The sequence below is a fragment of the Bufo gargarizans genome, unplaced genomic scaffold, assembly GCF_014858855.1.
Source record: "Bufo gargarizans isolate SCDJY-AF-19 unplaced genomic scaffold, ASM1485885v1 original_scaffold_1743_pilon, whole genome shotgun sequence".
Lineage (NCBI taxonomy): Eukaryota > Metazoa > Chordata > Amphibia > Anura > Bufonidae > Bufo > Bufo gargarizans.
Window position 1 is genome coordinate 23,628 of NW_025334491.1, and position 22,532 is coordinate 46,159.

Sequence of the window (22,532 nt, forward strand, 5' to 3'; positions counted from 1 at the left end):
CCTCTTTCTGTGAAATTGGGTGGAAGGTGTTTGTGGCGAGGGTAGGGGTTTTGGGGAGATACCATGCTAAATCCTTGCCCCAGGTGCTGGAAAGTCTAGCTACACCTCTGTACAAGCAGCTGCGCCTGGTACTGGTCCATTCAAGAGAATGGGACTTAGCTGCAGTACCAGACACATTCATATGGAAGGTGCTATGAGTACAGTAGTGGCAGTCATACCATTATGCCAATATTCTGTTTAAAAAAAGGACTGGCGCTCGTCACTGCAGCCATTTTTCTAATGCACATTACACAACTATTCTGGCGAATCTGGTTAACTAATATACATAGGCAGGTTCTCCATCACTGAAAAGGATGCTTAATATGTTAAAGTAAAAAATCTCAAATAGTTTTAATACTTTAGCTAAAGGTTGTACTTACCAGTATTCCTGACAGGGCGGACGGCCAATACGATTATCACAATCACCAGGATAACATTCAGGATACAGGACAGGAGGCTCACTGCATAGAAGAACATGTCTGATTGATACTTGTTGAAGACACAGTATGTCACTGAAGACACAGTATGTATGGAATGTATATGAGATTACAGCCCAAATCATTTCTCAGCCCCTTCTCCTTGTATTACCAGTGGCAAAGCTGATCCTCTTATTCTGGAGACACTGGGGGAGTATTACTCACCAAAATACGCCAGAATCCTAGTACCAGTTATGTATGACATGGCACGTTTTGTACCTTCTTTAATAATTTTGAAAAGTGTCAATAAAGCAATCTTGGCTAAGAGGATTTCTTAAAGGCGCCTGATTTATTAACAGAGTGTGCCTTTTTGTGGGCTCAAATATTGATGTAAAGTACTTCAGTCAAAAGGCAACTACTGAAAGTTTTCATGAAACTACAGTATACAGATGTGTTCTCCCTTACCTGTCCTCATGACTAGACACGTCCTAATATGCATCTACCTGTAACAGGATGGCCAGCATTTTGGAGAGCACCCGACTGGGTATGGAGGGTGATGAGGGACTGTTGGTCCCCCCCTCCCCCTCCCTTAGTTTCCCTGGTTGGGGTTGAGGAATAGGCCCCTAGGTTATGGTAGTGAAGAGGGAGGTAAGGGGTTAAGGAAATGTAGGTGGAGAGGGTATGGAGGAGGAGACGGTGGTGGGAGGAGTAAGGCAGGTTTATATAGGGGAGGACAGTGGTTGGCACTTCCTCTTGACAGGGTAAGCCGTGTTGCCCTCCCTCCCGCCCTTAGGTTGCAGTTTGCTTTTATTTTGTTTATATATTTAAAACAAAAAAAAAAAAAAAAAAAAAAGAAGGAATTAAAATGATGTCTCTCTTTTGAGGTTCCTTGACGGAGGAAGAGAAGTCACAGCTGGCGGAATTTGGAAAGGAAAGATCGTGGTAAACAGTTATTGGCGAACGTACGCCCTGGGGACCCAGGGTGGTATACCGCATCGGAGAAGTGATTCGTGGAGGAGGTGGGGTTTTTGATACCGTTTTGTAATAAGGAAACAATTTGCTGTGGCCGATCACCATCCAGTAAAAGTTTGGTTTATAAACTAAGTTGTCCGAGTTTTATTTGTTCAAAGTTAATAGGGGGCCGGTGGCTTCCTTTTCCTAGTTTTCCCTTGCCCCATCCTCATTTTGGTACCAGCAGTCTAAAACAACACGCCATTACAATATTGTGTCACAGGATCTCTATTCTGTAGGAGTGTGTGTGCTGCCACCCAGTGGTTATGATGTGAATTGCAGTCCCTCAAGGGTATTCTAGCATATTCCAATGTGTTGTTGAATTGGATCCATGAGAAATTGAAGTTCTTAACTAAGGTAATGGCGAGGACAGATCTGTAGTCAATGCTTCTGAGCAGTGTCAGACTGGGGTTCCTAGGACCCACCAGAGGAAATTATTAAGGCCCAACACTAGGGTTGCCACCCGGCCGGTATCTCACCGGCAAGGCTGGTATTTTAGTGGCCCTGCCGATGCCGGAATTTTTTTTTCTACCGGCAATGTTAATTGCTGATATTTTCCTACAAGGCCTGCTACTAATGAGCGCTTCCAATGTGGAGCGCTCATTATTGCAGCCTTTACCTCCCCCCTGTGTTAATTTAAAAAAAAGAACTCACCTCCTTCATTTGATTGCACCTCGGTGAACACTCGCTGCTGACTGGAGGACAGGACCTGTGAGACGTCATTACGCTGTAGTGCAGGTCCTGTCCTAAGCATCCAGTCAGCAGGCAGCATTCACAGCGGCGCCATCAAATGGAAGAGGTGAAAGTTTTTTTTTTGCAGAAGCAGATAAGGGGGAACTAGTGGGGGGCGTTATTCTTATTGGGGGGGCACTACTTGGGGCATTATTCTAACTGGGGGGCACTAATGGGGGACATTATTCTAACTGGGGCACTAATAGGGGCAATATTTTAACTGAGGGCACTAATGGGGGGCATTATTCTAAATGGGGGCACTCATGGGGATATTCTTACTGGGGGGCACTCATGGGGGCATTATTTTAACTAGGGGCACTAATGGGGCATTATTCTAACTGGGGGGCACTAATAGGGGCATTATTATTCCTGGGGGGCACAAATAGTGGCTTTATTCTTCCTGGGAGGCATTAATTCTGGGGTGCACTAATGGGGGCATTATTCTTACTGGGGGGCACAATGGGGGCATTATTTTTACAGGAAGCACTAATGGGCCATTACTCTTAATGGGGACATTAATTCTGTGGTGCACGGATGGGGGCATTACTATTAATGGGGCGAACTAATGGGGCATTAATATTACTGGGGCATTAATGTGGACAGTATTAATTCTGGGGGTCACTAATGGTGGCATTAATATTATTGGGAGCCACAGTATGATAGTGACTTAATGCCCCGTGTTAAGCCACCCCCACAACCACACCCCTTTTGGGGTGTGGCTTAACTTGGCCGGTATTTTTTGTTGGGAAAGGTGGTAACCCTACCCAACACCTATATCATTAAAAGGGTTTTCCTAGACTTGTATACTGATGACCTATCCTCAGATCTAGTATCTCATTTCAAGATCAGTTTACGTTCCTTTAGAATAAATAGAACAAACACTTTTATTTAAAATGGATCTTGTTTCTTACGTGAGCGCGATTTTCCTACTTACAGATGAGTGTTCTTATGTTCTAGAGGCTGTTCTCCATACCGCAGTTACAAGTATCACTTTTAATACACTACGTGAATTTTCATCATATGTTAATTCTGGTTTATTTTCTTAGATATTAAGGGGTACATTAATTAACTGGCGTAGATTTAGACTATTTTCTATGCCTAAAACAGGTGTAGAAAATGATTAGTGTAGACCTGGTGCGAGCGAGAAAAAGTCGCAGATTGCGGCGCCAGAAAGACGCCTAATTTAGATGTATTTCTGAAAGTAAATGACCCCCCTAAGTGTCTAGCTCAAGAAAATCTTCCAGCTTGAAGAAGATATGGGATGGGAATAGTGAGCTTTGTTGTTCAAATGACATTTCCATGGTGACACACTAAATACTCTAAATAAATAACACTTATATTTGGATAAATAAGGCCGTGTTGCATTATTTTGGGGTTACCCATAAAATTGCACCAATAAATATTTAATTAATAATCCATAAAGAATAAATAACCATAAATAGATAATAATCTCATCAATAACCAATGAATCTTGACCAAAAGTCCACCCAGCTTTAGCTGGGCGACAAATTCCCTCAAGCCATGCCTCTAAAAGAGCATGGCCCCCCCCAAAAAAGCAACACAGCCACTTCTCAATCGCATTCTGAAGACCAAGTTAAAAATATCCAGACCCACAACTGACAAGTGCACATTGTCAGATCTGTATAGTCCTGGAACAAAGCCTTCCAAATCAACGTGTCTATAACTAAAACCTCCTAAAACTGGTAAAAATGTTGACATGGCCCTGTTGATCCACTTTATAATCTTATTGAAAACCAAGCCATCTTTAGCAGACCATATTAATCTCGGGACGATCTCAGAAAAAAAAACTGAGTGGCATCCGGAAATAAGCATTTCAACAGGGCCATATCTTTTTTCATTTCCCATATTAAATCCAAAGTTTTAATACGACCTACGTATGTCATTACCCCCAGGATGCAAAACATACGGGGCAGGCCTTCTAACAGCTAGTCTTTTAATCTCATTCAGAAGGTCCTTCTATTTCAAACCCCTTACACCAAACCCAAAAATATGCATTTTATTGGACTCAAAGGATAAGTTCTCAGAGTAAAGTCTCTTCCCGGCTCTCTTCTGAGCCCAATAAATGAACGAATGTCCAATAACGGTCTAATTTTCAGCCAAGCTGTCACAGCTCTAACTGGACACAAAAACAAATTAGACAAATTGACCCCGGCCCAACTGGTTTATCTTAGAACGTCTAATTCAAATTTTTACCATGTCCTTAAAAATTACCAGAATTACCAGAAACCAAAAGACTTGAATCAGAAGACTTAGAACTAGCTACCAACTCCCCGATCCTAAAAGCCCCCAAAAATGCCAAGATGAAAACCGTTCTAAACAAAATCACTTCAAACTGATCGTTAGTAACATTAGGAAGAATGACCAACATTTTTTCAAACAAATCCAAAGAAATAGGAGGTCTCAAATCTGCATTAACATTAGCCTTGCAATATCCTTTTAACATCTGCTTAATTGGAAATAAATTAGAGAGAGGTACCTGACCAAATAACCTCTGAAAGAATGACACTCTAGCCAGTATCTTAGCAATATGAGAGCAAGAAAACTTTTTGGACATAAGCGATGAAACAAAAAGCAGACCTAACTTTTCAAAATTACCTGACGGTTTTTCTTGAACTGATTGACTAAACAACAACCAATCCCTCCATGAGGCTGCATAAGAAGCTCATGTTCTAGGTGCAACAGAACTAAGGATACTATCAGCTATTAATCCAGCAGAAGGTCCCGTAAGTGTGGAGGACAAGGGGTCCCTACTTGCTCTGCCGATGGAACCAACTCCCGAAATTTCCTCCACTGAAAAAAAGAGTCGGCTATATCATTGTTTCTACCAGGAATGTGCTTTGCTTTCAACCAAATGTTAAAGGGCATACAGCACAACACCAAATACCTCAACAATCAAACTGTCCTCTCACATTTAGAAGACAGTGTATTGATGGCAAAAACCACACCTGCATGAGATCCCCAACATGTGGAGCATTTGTACTTAAATTTGCACTTAGCTCCGAATTTACAGTTCCCATTATTGAATGAGAAGCACAGACCCTTTGCGGACGCAACAGCAATACTGGCTTGCCCCCCACTTCCCGAGTCCCCCCAAAAGGACTGCCCTGACCTAACAGGTGCCGTCCCCTTCAGCCACAAAGCTATATCTTTGTGGTCCCACCTCATCTCTCCTGAACAGCACTCCGGCACCTTCTCCCCTATCACACTTTCTAATATCGCAAACGCCTGCAGCCAGTTCTGAAAAGTCAGCGGTATCATACGATATCTACACTTCTCCTCCTCCTCTTTTTTGCCCTCGTCCTTCCGTAACATATACAGGTTAAACTTATCCAATGGAAGCAAAGAAAAAATCTCCACATACTCCCCCTCCAAATACGCTCCCTTACCTCCTGCTTTAAATGAGCCCCCAATGGACCCTCAAAGCAGACATATACCTCCCTCTTTGCTTTATCATCCAACGGCACTGTTTATTTGTCCGCTCCCCAGCCTGCCTGTGGTTTCACCGACGCCACAGTGCTCCTTGACCCTACACTACCACCTCGCCCCATGTTAGACCCCTCAGGTCCCCTGTCACCCCCCACGCCGGAAACGGGGACAACCCTGCCATAACCCAACCCGCCAGTAGGCCTTCCAATCCCCCCAGCAGCTGCCCTAAGCCCCTACCCAAATCCGCCTGGGGCCCACCACCTCACCCACTAAACGCCGCTACATGCGCTAAGGGTCCCCAAGAAATCTCACCTGGGTGCTGTGACACCACCATCCAAAAATCCAGTCCTCTGCACCGCTCGACTTCATCCTGACGCTGCCCCCCCTGGCTCCACTCCTACCAGGAACGTTAGAGCTGTTCTCCTCCATGGACAGGACAGAGGGGGCGGAGCTTCTCCCTGGCTGCAGGCTGGAAGATGGTGATGGGGCCTGCTGCACACCTTCACCGACACCACAGCAGCCCTGTGTCTTTTGCCGCCATGATCACGCGGGGGGGCACCTCCCTCACCAGGACATGAGAAGGTGCGTACTGCTCCTGGTCCCGCATCCATGCCACATCCAGATGAAGGAGGTGAACGGGCCCGGCCACCTCGTAGTGTCCCCGCTGGTCCCCGGCGTGGAGGGTCCTAGGTAGGGCTCCGTCATCGGCGCTAAGCCCCTGGGGGGGGGACTATGGGCTAAAGCGCGCCGGCGGCCTGGTCTACCGCGGCCGGGATGCCAAGTGCTGAGGCGGTGCAGAAGCCTCAACCACCCCCCTGAATAGATGCTGCAGCTGCTCTTGGACCTAGCCAAGACCCCGAACCTCCGCAGCCTCCTGAAGACACCATATGGTGTCCTCCAGTTGCTCCATCAGTACGCTTTTTAGATTAAATAATGTGAACTCACTACTCTCTTTTTTCCTCACCTAAAATGGCACCCTTCTTCTCCCTGTCTCCTTCTTTTATCCCCTCAACCCCCACCCCTAAACTCCACTTAACCAATCCCTAACCCCCTGATCTCCATAATCCACCCCCCTTTAACTAACTAACCTATCACTACTACTGGGGTCTCCCTGAGCCAAACCCCCGTCATGCTGGCCTCCCCTAAGCTTTGCTCCCAGTTCGGCCATAACTTTTTAGCTGTTGTTTTTTCACTAGAACTCATCTCAAGACATCTCAAAGCCAACAAACCCCCCTCGGTACCCCAAATGTTCTAAGGTAAGATTCAGACCGTCTGTATATGGGTCCATGTTTACATCTGTAAAAGCATTGGGACCCTCCATGGTTTATCAGAACTGGACTGATGCTTCTATGGTGGTCTAAGTTTAGTACAGATGAATCAAGAGAGGTGTTTTGCAGTAAAAATCTGCTTATTCCCATCAGAAATTGACTAGCTAAGGGTTAACAGGGCAGAGCTGCAAGAGAGAGGCAGAAAGGCAGAAGAACTTGTTTTACGGGAATTGTATTTCAAAAGAAGCACAAGTACTGAATTCCCAGAATCCATTAAAGGAACAGCAGTTAGTAAAACGCAGCAGCTCATATCTGTCTCATCTATACATTTATCAGGAGATACATGACATAAAGAAGTCATCTTGGTTTTGGAAAGTTTTCTGGACTTTCTGTTCATCGTCCTCTCAAGAAACACTGCAGTCCACCTTTTATTTATTTAAGCCGCACGTCCACATCAAGTTGGATCTTAAAAAGCTATTGCAACATCATAAAAAATAGTGATAGGGAATATCAAGCAATAGTGGGGTCTAGATTCAGTATGGAGTCCACGGGAGTTGTAAGGGTTAAAGGGCTTCCAAGCGCACAAGCAACAAGTCAGCCAGTTTCATAGGTACAAATCTGCTGACTGGGGCCCTTCAAGGCAGCGATGAACATCAGAGCAAACAGGGTGGAGAGAGAAGAAACTGAGACTAGAGAGGAAACGCACAAACAGAGCGTGAGAGACACATACACAGCTGTATATAGCTTTCAGAGAAGCAGCAATAAAAGCGAAGAAACGGGAGGCAACGCCCAACGGCCCAACGCCAGAGCAACAGAAAACGCCTTTGGAGTTACTCTCTCTTGTGAGTGGATGAGGGAGGAGGAAGGAGCGTTCCCTCACAGAAGGGAGAGAGTGACAAAGGGAAAACGGGTGTCTTCTGTTGTTCCTGCGTTGGACAACATTGTGCGTTTCTTCTATGGTAGGACCTTCCCAGGCGCCGAGACAAGCTGCAGCCACAGAGCTTTGTATGCTGGTACCGCACTGGATCCATGTGCACAACAGTTCCAGGTGAGACGGCATTTGGCATTTAACCCTTACGCGCCCAGTCACACCCGTTGCACTCCTCTTTTTGTTTAACATGACAAATAAAGATGTCACCTTGGTTTTTAGAGAGTTTTCTAGACTTTCTGTCCATCGCCCCCTCAAAGAACATTCTAGTCAACCTTTGTTTAATTCAACCCACACAATAGGTTACATACAATTAGATCGGTGCATCGTGTATTTTTGTACCTGTGTAAGGTGATGTAAGCCAAGGCATTTTCTGTGTGCCTTTTAAATGACCTGGGAAAAAAAATTAAAAATTTAATCTTAAAGAGCAACATAGAAAAAAATAGTAATAGAATATATTAAGTAATAGCAGGGTTAGAATTAGTGTGCAGTCCACAGGAGATGTAAGGGTTAAAGCTGTGAGGAACATCTAGTCGGGACGAGGCAGTGTGGAGAGAGAAGAAACGGATCAGAGAGAGGAAAGACACAAAGAGAGTGAGAGAGACATATACAGAAAGACTGCACCAGGCAGAGAAGTAAACTAAAGGGACACAAACACATCCGACTAAGGCCTCATGCACTCGGACGTTGTTTTGGTCCGCAGTTTTTGCGGCTCAGATGTGGACCCATTCACTTCAATGGGGCCGCAAAAGATGCAGACAGCACTCCGTGTGCTGTCCGCATCCGTTGCTCCGTTCCGTGGTCCGCCCAAAAAATATAACCTGTCCTATTCTTGGCCGTTTTGCAGACAAGAATAGGCAGTTATATCAATGGCTGTCCGTGCCGTTCCGCAATTTGTCATCCGTGTTTTGCAGATCCGCAATTTGTGGACCGCAAAACACACAACGGGCTTGTGCAAGAAAAGGACATGCTCTATTTTTTTGTGTGGAATTGAACCACGGAAAACAAACGGTTGGCTATCCGCATTTTTAACAGCTTAATAAAAATGAATGGGTCCACAACCTATCCGCAAAATAAACGAACGGACGCGGAAAACTAAATACGTTCGTGTGCATGTAGCCTTAGCCATACTGTCTTAAAAAATGCCCAAAATAGGGGGAAAATGACACAAAAGCTCCAAAAAGACCAAAAATAAAACCACGCTAATGTAGCCATTCTCATATTTTACTACAGACTTTAAAGAAACATCTGACCACAGCATTTTTGGGCAACACAAAAAAAATGTAAAAAAAAAAAAATGTACAGAAAAATGGTGGCAAAGCAAGAAAACTGTGAATTAATCCAGTTTCATTTCTACTGTGGTTGGAGGGGTGAGCAGCTGGTAGACTTCTCTCCAGGAGTTTGTTCCCTGATGATAAAATTAGATGGAGCAGCTGCCACGAGGCAGAGACCCTGCCCACATGTGGTAGTCAATGGGTGCAGAGCATTGTGAGTAAAGCATAAGTACTATATTGTACAGCCATTGCCACCACAGGGTCTCAGCTGCTCTGACTGTTCCTGCCCTTAGGACAATATAACAAGGGCAAAGTCCTTCCAGTGTTCTGTAACCTAATGCTCTGCAGCTGTAAGACTACAACTCTCAACATGTCCAATATCGCTGGAGAACCACAGGTTGGAGAATGCTGCAGTAGATCCAGAAGAAAACTAACATTTGTTACACCGGATGGTCTGCAGACTCTTGTCTTTTCTTACATTTAGTAAGATATGTTATAGTAAAGTGATCAGGTTTCATTCTCTTTATTTTCAGGTTTTGTTGTTTTACCTTTTGTCTATTGTTTTTTTCATTAAACAAACCCCCTAAGTACCCCACATACCCCGAGGTGAATATCAGACCGTCTGTATATGGGCCCATTTTTGCATCTGTAAAAACATTAGGACCTTCCACTGTTTATGTGAACTGGACATCACTGCTTCTATGGTCTAAGTCTCATTCATATGAACCAAGGGAAGTGTTTTGCAGCAATAAAGTGGACGTAAAATGTGCCTTTATTATGGCCGTCAGATATTGGCCAAAAGCTGCTTATATAAATGCTGTACGTGACTAGCTAAGGGTTAACAGGACAGGGCGGATACAAAGAGGAATTGTATTTCACGGAAGCACAAGTACTGAATTCCCGGAATCCATTAAAGGAACAGCAGCTAGAAAAACGCAGCAGCTCATATCTGTCTCATCTATACGTTTATCAGGAGATACATGACATAAAGAAGTCATCTTGGTTTTGGAAACTTCTCTGGACTTTCTGTCCATCGTCCTCTCAAAGAACACTGCAGTCAACCTTTTATTAAGGCTACTTTCACACTCGCGTTTTGGGCGGATCCGTCATGGATCTGAAAAAACGGATCCGTTACAATAATACAACGGCATGCATCCGTCATGAATGGATCAGTTTGTATTATCTTTAACATTGCCAAGACGGATCCGTCATACACTCTATTGAAAGTCAACGGGAGACGGATTCGTTTTCTATTGTGCCAGATTGTGTTAGAGAAAACGGATCCGTCCCCATTGACTTACATTGTGTGCCAGGACAGATCCGTTTGGCTCAGTTTCGTCAAGTGGACAGCAAAACGCTGCAGGCAGCGCCTCCAGAGCGGAATGGAGACTGATCGGAGGCAAACTGATGCATTCTGAGCGGATCCTTTTCCATTCAGAATGCATTAGGGCAAAACTGATCCGTTTTGGACCGCTTGGGAGAGCCCTGAAGGGATCTTTCAAACGGAAAGCCAAACAACTACACTGCAACATTTGTCGCACCAATGTCGCGTGATAGTTTTCCTAATGGTAGTCTATAGTGTCGCACTGCAACATGCGACATAATGCGACGCAACAGTCGCAGAAAAATCCATCTTGAATGGATTTTTTGCGACTGTTGCGTCGCAGTCGCAGCGCGACACTATAGACCATCATTATAAAAATTGTCGTGCGACATTGGAGCAACAAAATGTTGCGCGACAAATGTCGTCATGTAGACCTAGCCTTAGGCAGCAATGAACATCAGAGCAAGCAGGGTGGAGAGGTGGAGAGAGAAGAAACTGAGACTAGAGAGGAAACGCACAAAGAGAGTGTGAGAGAGAGTAAACTAAAGGTCCTCAAACCCATTCTACTGAATGCTCATGGACACGGCCGTAGCCGTTTTTGCCGTCCTTAAAACAGACAAAAAATAGGACATGTTCTATTATATCTGTGGAACGGATATATGGATGCGGACAGCACACAGGATCTTTTGCGGCCCCACATACGATCAGCGAAAAAATTGGGATTGGATGTGGACAGAAACAACGGTCGTGCCCATGAGCCCTAAAGTTAATGAAAATGTACAAATTTTAACAAATGTTCCTTGGGTGATATTAATTTGTGAACAATCATTTTAGCCAATTGATGACAGACGGTCATATGTGTTTAAAAATGTTGGTCTGATCACGATTCCACAATCTTTCCATCAAAGAACAATCCCCGAAAGATGAGGAGTCCATCTCCTGATATCATTGGACACGTATGACAATATAGAGGTAAATGTGTATGGCAGTGTATGTTCAACCACACGACCCAGTGGAGTGCCAACCATTGTCTTCTCTGTGTTTGTATAACCCTCAGCCCCCTTCTATCTAATGTGTACGGCCATCTCTGGAGACACCATAGAGCCAGAGATTGAGTGAAGGCTGAAGAGACGGACAGAAATGTATACAGAGATCTATTGTTCAGAGGAGAGCGGGTGGTGAACAGACGCACACTCATACGCACACTCAGTGAGTCTCACCAGCTTTGTCTTCTATGAGAACATTCACAGCGGCTTTTTCTTCTTCAATCCTTCCCATAGTTTATGATTTTGTAGTCTTCTAGTGACAGAGTATGGTCATATTCTGATTCTCTCTGCTGAAGAATCCAGACGGAGTGCATAGGTTTCGTTTCACACACAAACAGTCAGCACCCAAGCAACGCCTCAACAGTCATCTCATTATCCAATCTTGTTTTCAGAGATCTAGCTGCTCAAATGTCAGTGGTTTTTCTAGTTCAGACAGGAACAAAGGGTGAAACACACAAGGACAGATACACAGGGTGAGACACATACATACACAGGGACAGATACACACACGCAGGGAGAGAAACACACACGCAGGGAGAGAAACACACACAGGGGCAGACACACACAGGGGCAGACACACACAGGGGCAGGCACACACAGGGGCAGGCACACACACAGGGACAGACAGACACAGAGGGACAGACACACACAGGGAGAGACACACACAGGGACAGACAGACAAACAGGGGGAGATACACACACAGGGGGAGACACACACAAGGACAGACAGACACACACACACATTCACACAGGGACAGACAAACACAGACACACACAGGGGGAAGACACACAGGAGGAGACACACACAGGGACAGACACACACACGGAGACACAGGGACACACACACAGGGACAGACATACACACAGGGACAGACACACACACAGGGACAGACACACACACAGGGACAGACACACACACAGGGACAGACACACACACACACGCAGGGAGAGACACACACACAGGGACAGACACACACACGGACAGACACACACGCAGGGAGAGACACACACGCAGGGATAGACACACACAGGGACAGACATACACACAGGGACAGACATACACACAGGGACAGACACACACACACAGGGACAGACATACACACACACACAGGGACAGTCACACACACGCAGGGACAGTCACACACACGCAGGGACAGTCACACACAGGGACAGACATACACACAGGGACAGTCACACACACGCAGGGACAGACACGCAGGGACAGACATACACACACACAGGGACAGTCACACACACGCAGGGACAGACACACACACACACAGGGACAGACACACACACACAGGGACAGACACACACACACAGGGACAGACACACACACAGGGACAGACACACACACAGGGAGACACACACACACAGGGAGAGAAACACACACAGGGAGAGACACACACAGGGACAGACACACACACAGGGACAGACACACACACAGGGAGACACACACACACAGGGACAGACACACACACAGGGACAGACACACACACAGGGAGACACACACACACAGGGGCAGGCACACACACAGGGACAGACAGACACACAGGGAGAGACACACACACACACACAAGGACACACAGACACACCCGCACAGGGACAGACACACAGGAGGAGACAAACGCACACAGGGACAGACTCACACAGGGACAGACACACACACGGAGACACACACACACACAGAGACACACACATCCGCACAGGGACAGACAGACAAACAGGGGGAGACACACACAAGGACAGACAGACACACACACACAGGGACAGACAAACACACACACAGGGGGTGAGACACACAGGAGGAGACAAACGCACACAGGGACAGACTCACACAGGGACAGACACACACACGGAGACACACACAAACAGGGACACACACACAGGGACACACACATACACAGGGACACACACATACACAGGGACACACACACAGGGACAGACATACACACACACATGCAGGGAGAGAGACACACACAGGGACAGACATACACACAGGGACAGACACACACACAGGGACAGTCACACACACGCAGGGACAGACGCATACACAGAGACAGACATACACACAGGGACAGACACACACAGGAACACACACCCACAGGGGCAGGCACACACACAGGGACAGACAGACACACAGGGGGAGACACACACAAGGACAGACAGACACACAGGGAGAGACAGACACACACACAGGGACACACACACACAGGGACAGACAGACACACACAGGGAGAGACACACACACACAGGAAGAGACACACAAAAGGATAGACAGACACACACACAGAGGCACACACACACACAGGGGGAGGCACACAGGAGGAGACACACACACACACATGCAGGGAGAGAGACACACACAGGGACAGACATACACACAGGGACAGTCACACACACGCAGGGACAGACGCACACACAGAGACAGGCATACACACAGGGACAGACACACACAGAGGGACAGACAGACACACGCGCAGGGAGAGACACACACACAGGGACAGACATACACACAGGGAGAGACACACACACACAAACACAAGGAGACACACAAACAGGGACACACCCACAGGGACAGACACACACAGGGACAGACATACAGACAGCGACACACACACAGGGACAGACACACACACAGGGACAGACACACACACAGGGACAGACACACACACAGGGGCAGACATACAGACAGGGACAGGCACTCACACAGGGACAGACACACACACACACGCAGAGACAGTCACACACACAGGGACAGACACACACACAGGGACAGACACACACAGCTAGGCCTCACCACACTCCAGCCTGGCTCATCTCTGTACAGGAACACAGCTATCTGCTCCTCCGGCTCCTCCCCCACTGGTCACATGGGCGGATGACATCAGGAAGGTCCTTTAGCCCAGTAGGAAACTTAATCTACCTTGTTCTGAGTCCTGGGGCCGCCCCCACCCCAGCAGTGCACTTAGTAAAAATTGTCTGCATTGCTGGGGTAAGCTGCCCTAAAATTCAGAACAGCCAGTTTGAGGAAGACCAGAACACGGCTGCAGGAGCAGGCACAGTGGGCCTCGGCACTTGCCTGGGTATACAGGGTGCTGACGCCAGCCCCACATGTAGGTCATTTAACACCCACAAATGGACTGGACTGAATTTGATGTGGAACATCCCTTTTTATGTGTTCTCAGTATGAGATTAGTCGCCCGGAGTCATTTAAAGTGTTTCTGTCATCAGAATTAACCCTATTAAAATAGCTGACATTAGCAATGTGCTAATGTTAGCTAAACCTAATTAGCATATTCCTACTTGTATCTATGCCCCCGTTACGCCAGAAATCTAACTTTTATAATATGCTAATTAGCATTTAGGAGCAGAGGAGCGTTGCCCCTGCTCCTAGAAGCTCCGTTCTCCCACCTCTGGACGTGCCCCGCTGCACTTTATTGACAGGGCCAGGCAGCCTTGGTCTCCTCCTTCCGGCCGTGTCTGCCAAATGTCTCGCGCCTGCGCCGTCCCGTTTAGTATTCGCCACAGGCGCAATGAGTAAAGACCGAATACTGAACGGGACGGTGCAGGTTCGAGACACATGGCAAACACGGCTGGCAGGAGGAGACCAAGGCTGCCTGGCCCTGTCAATCAAGTGCAGCGTGGCGCGTCCAGAGGTGGGAGAACGGAGCTTCTAGGAGCAGGGGCAACACCCCCCCTGTTCTTAGAGGCTAATTAGCATATTATAAAAGTTAGATTTCTGGCGTAACGGGGGCATAGATACAAGTAGGAATAGGCTAATTAAGTTTAGCTGACATTAGCACATCTCTAATGTCAGCTAGTTTAATAGGGTTAATTCTGATGACAGAAACACTTTAACCCTTTAACAACATGTTACTGTTTTCAAGTAATAAAAATGTGTCTGTAACTAGCGTTGAGCGAACTGATCCGGACAAAGTGGAATTCTATCCGAATTTCAGGGAAAATTCGATTTGCTGCAAGGTCGAATTTCCTCGGGCTTCGTGGTAGCAAATCAATTTTCCCTGAATGGTGGTAAAAAATAAAAACTTACCTCATCTGTTTGAGCGCGAAGAGTCGGCAGCTGCCATCTTGATTGAAGATCTCGTACGAAATCCAGTGCGCGGTGACGTATGATGTCATCACACCGGCAGACGTGATGGGGCCACACAACATTTTGCGCTGGATCTTCAATCAAGATGGCGGCCACTGGCTAGTCGCACTCAAATGGATGAGGGTAAGTATGATTTTATTTTTTATTTTAAGCTGTATTACTGTCAGATGCTGTGATCAGCTATGAACGCGGCATTTGAGTGGTATAATGACGGGCAGCGGTGTAACCTCTACTCCCTATCATTGCACCCACTATTTACAGAGAAATGCGCAGCGTGATGAAGTAATTTGTCACAAAGCTAATTTTTGTGTAAAATTCGGCAAAGCAGCCAAATCGAATTTTCAATACTTTGCTCATCACTAGCTGTAACCTACACTGAACAAAAATATAAACGCAACACTTTCGGTTTTGCTCCCATTTTGCATGAGCTGAACTCAAAGATCTGAAACATTTTCTACAGACACAAAAGACCCATTACTCCCAAATATTGTTCCCAAATCTGTCTAAATCTGCGTTAGTGAGCACTTCTCCTTTGCCGAGATAATCCATCACACCTCGGGTGTGGCATATCGAGGTGCTAATTAGACAGCATGAATATTGCACAGGTGTGCCTTAGACTGCCCACAATAAAAGGCCACTCTGAAATGTGCAGTTTGATCACACAGCACAATGCCACAGATTTCGCAAAGTTTGAGGGAGCGTGCAATTGGCATGCAATAAAAGGTCACTCTAAAAATGTGCACAGTTTTGCCTTACTGATGGGGGGGGGGGGGGGGGGCTGAAAACCAGTCAGTAACTGCTGTGGCCACCATTTGCCTAACACGTCTCCGTCGCATAGAGTTGATCAGGTTGTTATGCACTTCTCTTCAACAGCTGCGCAAAGTTGCTGAATATTGGCAGGAACACGCTATACGCCAATCCAGAGCATCCCAAACATGCTCAATGGGTGACATGTCTGGTGAGTATGCTGGGCATGCAAGAACTGGGATGTTTTCAGCTTCCAGGAATTGTGTACAGATCCTTGCAATATCTTTTTTATTAAAAAGCCCAAAAATTCACTATTTTCTAAATATGAATTTCTCTGCTTTTATGGCAGATAGTGATACCTCACAAAATAGTTATTACTTTACATTCACCTTATGTCTACTTTATGTTGGCCTCATTTTGTAAATGCCATTTCATTTATTTGGGACGTTAGAAGGCTTACAATTTTAGATGCAATTTTTCAAAATTTCAACAAAATTTCCAAAACCATTTTTTTAAGCACCAATTCAGTTATAAAGTGATTTTCAGGGGCTTATATAATAGAAATCACCAGCTGCCTGGGTGTAAACAGACAGGAGCAGACATTTCCCCTTGTTTGTGGCTGTGGTTAAAATGTGGTTAAAATGTGGTTAAAATTCACATGTTAACCACCACCAATTTAACATCAGCAGCACCTCTGGACCCTATATGGGCCATCTTTAGATACATTGACCCGACCAGTACACGGTGCACCACTGGTAGTGGTAAATTGTTATGTCTGATAGCAGCAGCAGGAATCAAGACTATCCTCCACATGTGGATCGACCCTACACCCCCTCCGTTTAAGCTATTTCTTGAGAAAGTCTCCTTAATGAAGATGAACTGGGTAGAGGCGTCTTCCAGGAAGGAAATCCATGTGAAGCAATTCTTGGTATGCTGGGAGCTCTTCATAGATATACTGCCCCTCCAGGTTAGAAGATGCATCCAGGAATGTTTTCAACTCACTTTCTGGTATCAGATGCGTGTCCCCACATTTTGCTACCCATTTCCCCCTGAATATGACAACACCCCACATGTGCTTGTAGCCTGCTGTATGGGCGCACAGCAGGGCTCTAGAGGCAAAGTGCAAAATATGGTTTTTGCAGGCCTGAATAAACAGACATGGATTTTAGGTGCTATGTCGCATGTTAAAAAAATTCTGAGGCCCCAGAAAAAAAACAAAAAACAAGAAGTGACCCCATTTTGGAAAGAGCACCCCCGCACAAACATTTTAAGTGGTGGAAAGGGTACTTTTCAGCAAACAGGTGTCTCACTGTTAAAGGGGGATATTAATTATTGATATTTATGCAAATCTCAATAATTAATATTCATAAATAGGCATGAGTCGTCTAGTGATGACCCCGCCTATTTATGCCTAAATAAACAACAAACACCACTGATTACCTTACTCTACACTGAACTACCTGCGGCGCCTTACTACTACACAAGACTACACACTGTGCTTAAATAAAAGGTATTTATTAACACACTACACGTTAGAGTCTAATATTTGCTTATAAATATATATATATCTATATCCAGTGGCGACTCTAGGAACAATATATGGGGGGGCACAAAAATACCACAGTCAAAAATGGGGGGGGCAAAAACAAAATAAGTATATATCAATAAGATTACAAAATACGAAAGAATTGCGGTCTGCAGGGATACATTTATAATAAAACTATTTACTTACAAAAGAAACTATTCAGTCGTCTGCTCTGCCGTCCTCTGCTTGCTTCCGCGGATTCTTTCCCCTTCTTTCTGTCTCTCGTCAGTGGGACCCTCCATTGCTTGGTTTGGAAGAATTAGGGCCTTTATCACCACCTCTTGAAATTGTAGGAATGTTCTTGTCTGGCCTCTAGATCTAAATAGCACGTACGCATGTAGAACTATTTCCCTCCACCATGTGTGGACCGGGTTGTCATCTGTATGGGTCTGCATGTTGTGTTAGGTCCATACCATGATTTAGAACAATATCAGCTGGCATTTAATTCAAGTGATTTGTTTCTGCAGACAAACTAACGGATTGCATCTTTTATGCAATTATAAAAGTGATCGCTGTTTGGCAGCAGAGGGGATGTGAAGTCTATGGGGAATGAAGGATCGTAGTGATCATTCATGCCTTATACAGCATCCATAGGCCAGGGTGAAGGCCTTTTAAATAAGCACTGATTGAATAGTTTTTTCGTTGATTGACCCTCATGCAGGAAATCCACAGTACCAGTTAAGTAGATACACAGTGCAGACATTTTCTGTGCACAAATCAACCTGCCGTACAGATTTGAAGTCCGATGAATGACGAATGTTTATGTGGATTCTCAGTGCAAAGGTTGAGATCTGGGGCAAATCCGCAAGTAACACATGTGCATGTTGGTGTGGATTTGGTGCTGAAATGCAGCAAAATCCACACGAAAATCTGCGTTATTTTCTTGAAGCTTTATTTTTTAGTTAATTTTACCTTTCTGATGTCTGTATTCAGCCCTTAGCAACCCTACTTCTCTGTGCCTCTATTTCAGCATCTTCCTAAAATGGCTTCTGCAGCTGCTCCCTCATTCTCCTCCACCCTGACAGGGAGGGGGGTGGGCTGCTTTAGCTGTTCATATCCTTGGTTTGGTACCAGCTAGAGATATGGGCTTCATATTGTTTGGAAGCCGACATTCCAAGCTTTCAGACAATGCCAGAATAGCAGCAATCTGTTCAGTACAGGGGGAGATATCACTGATAGAAATCAGGATGCCGTGAATGCAGCTTAAAGTGAAAGTGAAAGCAGGTTTTACCAGCTGTTATTCCCGCCTCGATTTCTAACAGGTTATTTCTCCTCTGTTGCTTGGACTTTGTCATTCTGGTCTTGTATGAAAGCCTAGAATGTCAGCTTTCAATCGAGACTAGTTGCATGTTTCCAGCTGCTACCATTCAGGAGAAAGCAGCATCTGAAGCAGCCCCCCCCTCCACTTTCTGCCATCTTGTTTATATCTTATGACAACCCTGTGAGAAGAGGCTGCTCCATGTGGAGGCGACACACATTTCTGGGTGTTATTATGAGGTGAAGCTGAAAAAGATTAACTTATAAAGCACAACAGCATTTATACAGCAGGGTGTACTATACCATTAGGGTACGGTATACAAAATGAAACGGCAATTACACTTTAAAGGCCCCGTAGACGGGAAGGAGAGCAGCTCGTGCTGTAAGACAAATGTGCTGCAGGGCTAGATGCTGCCACCACACCAGCTATTGGTTGGTTTACTTTACACAAAAGCTATTTTGGAATTTCCACTAAGCCACTTCTCCTTCATTTGGAAAAAAGCGAAACAGTTGAGCTAGACAATGTGGATTATTCTTTTTGAGGTGACATTGAAAATGATGTGAAATTATGCGCCAGAAATGCAGCATATTTGGGGGCTTTTTATGACAATTCGTGGGCACAATCACATTAGTAGGGGAAACTGAGCACAACGTTTCTCCCTCACCAGCACAAACTAAAAGTAAAGATCCCTGCTCTGCCCCACCTTCACACTGCATATACGGATTGATGTGAAAGATCTACGCAGACACAAGGTTTCTGCACATGAATGTGTAACACCCCAGAGTCCAGGCCCAGAGCCCCACTTCCTGGAGGAAGGGTGGGGACCAAAGTTAGTGAGTTCCAATTTACCCCCTGCCAAGGGAAGGTGTGCAGGGCACGTCTCTGCTGGACGTGTCCAAGCCAGCTAGAGCACCCTCAGCTCTGCTGGCCATGGAGGCCAAAACTTAGAGCCTCAGAAGCCAGTAGCATAGTTCCCTGGCATAACTTAAGAGTCAGACTACAGAGAGAAGGTGAAGCAGAAGAAGCTGAATTACATATACAGCCAGCTTGTCAGTACAGCAGAGCCAGAGAGAAACATATGTAGCAGAGTCGAGTTTGCCTGCCAGTTTTAATGCTAAAGCCTGCTGGGACCAAGACATAGCTTAAAGATTGTTTCTGATGAACGTTTACCAAAGTAAAGCTGCTGTTCAACTACATACAAGGTCTGGACTCAATATTTCTTTCAAATCCCTCAATTTTTCCCCCTATTTTTTGCTTTGGAGCCAAAGCCTGGGGTCCAGTCGTATCCAGGTAGGAGCACCGTGACACATATAAAGGGACATTTTAGGCTGCAACATATCACTAGGCATTCCTATACCTAGGTCGCGTTACATTGAGGGTCCTAGATGGAGGCACCCGTTGAAAATTTATATATGGGTTCTTGTGTGCACATAGATGTATGTGTGTTCCTAAGTAAGTGTTAATGTAGCTGTTTATGTTGACATTAGGTTTGCAACCTGACTGGGTGCTTAAAGGGAACCTGTCATGTGGATATTTGATTATAATCTAACTAATTATATACAATCATTAACTACTAAAAAGTACCTTAGATGTATTCACTTACTGGTGTGACAGATGGTTACCTCATAATATACACACAAAGATGCCGCATGCCGCATGCTAATGAGCTGATCGAGTCCGGCATGATGTCATTGAGTCCAGCGTATATTTAATTCAGAGCTATAGCCACTCCCCTGCAAACCTGCTGCTGATTCCTATGGAAACAAACTGTCAATCAGCAGCAGGTGGGCGGGGAGAGTCAGGAGCTCATGAATATTCAGGACTCATCATTATCAGCTGGAGCTTTTCAATACAAGATGTTGGTAGATTGACTGGGTCAATTAAAGAAAGGGACCCAGCATTTTGCTAAGCGAATCAGTCACTTATTTATGTTGCCCTTAGTTAGGACACCATAAAACTGGTGACAGGTTCCCTTTAAAGTGCCAGTAATTTTCAGTAGCCATGCCTAGGAGTCCATGCTCTGCACTATTTAACTTTCATTCTATCTTTTCTTTCAGATTGCCTCTGCCAGATTTTGAACCCAGGACCTGCTATATGGGAGGCAACATCAGTGAGCCACAGGATCCACTACTGTTAATGGAAGGATTTTCTCTGACTCAATAGTATTCTCCCCATTGAGAGGGATATCATGAAATTTCACTGTATCAAAAAACCCTCTAAAACTTTTAATGATCGTACAGTTAAAATATCAAAAATACAAAAAAAAAAAAGATTAATTATTAAATAATTAATGGGCTCCAGTGAACAAAGCAGACATAGCAGAGCTGGAGAGGGTCCAGAGGAGGGCAACTAAAGTAATAACTGGAATGGGGCAACTACAGTACCCTGAAAGATTATCAAAATTAGGGTTATTCACTTTAGAAAAAAGATGACTGAGGGGAGATCTAATTACTATGTATAAATATATCAGGGGTCAGTACAGAGATCTCTCCCATCATCTATTTATCCCCAGGACTGTGACTGTGACGAGGGGACATCCTCTGCGTCTGGAGGAAAGAAGGTTTGTACACAAACATAGAAGAGGATTCTTTACGGTAAGAGCAGTGAGACTATGGAGCTCTCTGCCTGAGGAGGTGGTGATGGTGAGTACAATAAAGGAATTCAAGAGGGGCCTGGATGTATTTCTGGAGCGTAATAATATTACAGGCTATAGCTACTAGAGAGGGGTCGTTGATCCAGGGAGTTATTCTGATGCCTGATTGGAGTCAGGAAGGAATTTTTATTCCCCTAAAGTGAGGAAAATTGGCTTCTGCCTCACAGGGGTTTTTTGCCTTCCTCTGGATCAACTTGCAGGATGACAGGCCGAACTGGATGGACAGATGTCTTTTTGGCCTTACGTACTATGTTACTATGTTACTATGTTAAATATAAATTATGCCCACGTGCATATGTGGGAACCAAAAGATAAACTAAAAGCATATCCAGAAGCCATATCAGTTCTGGTGCATCTTATCCCCTGCAGCTAACCCTGCCTGAAGGAGGAGCACCCTCCCCAAAAGGGGCAACCCTACTTCTCGGTGGCTAAACCCTCTGATGTCACCTGTAATGTAAGGCCCTGTATAAGCACTTCATAAACTCAGTTAAAAACCTGTCGCGACATGTTTTGTTATCGTTGGTTCTTCAGGGGACCAAAGTATGAAGGTGGATAAAGTGATGATGGCTAGAGATGGCCTTGCTGTTCGCCCGGCGGTCATTTCGCTGCGAACTTTGCGTGTTCGCGATTCGCCGAACATGCCAACATATGGAGATATTCGCGCCCGCCATATTCTTTTACATTGTGAAG

At 45.3% G+C, this 22,532-nt stretch overlaps 1 protein-coding gene across 1 annotated transcript in view; it reads right to left on the reverse strand.

The window, feature by feature from the left end:
- LOC122923569 (C-type lectin domain family 2 member B-like) overlaps positions 1 to 11,967 on the reverse strand; it is a 31,478-nt gene extending 19,511 nt beyond the window's left edge. The window contains exons 1-3 of the mRNA XM_044274415.1: positions 11,660 to 11,967; positions 8,184 to 8,234; positions 420 to 500 (exon numbers count right to left, since the gene is read on the reverse strand). Coding sequence (XP_044130350.1) covers positions 420 to 500; positions 8,184 to 8,234; positions 11,660 to 11,717 — 190 coding nt within the window. The 5' untranslated portion in view covers positions 11,718 to 11,967. The remainder of the gene's footprint in view (positions 1 to 419; positions 501 to 8,183; positions 8,235 to 11,659) is intronic.
- Between the last annotated feature and the right edge of the window lie 10,565 nt (positions 11,968 to 22,532).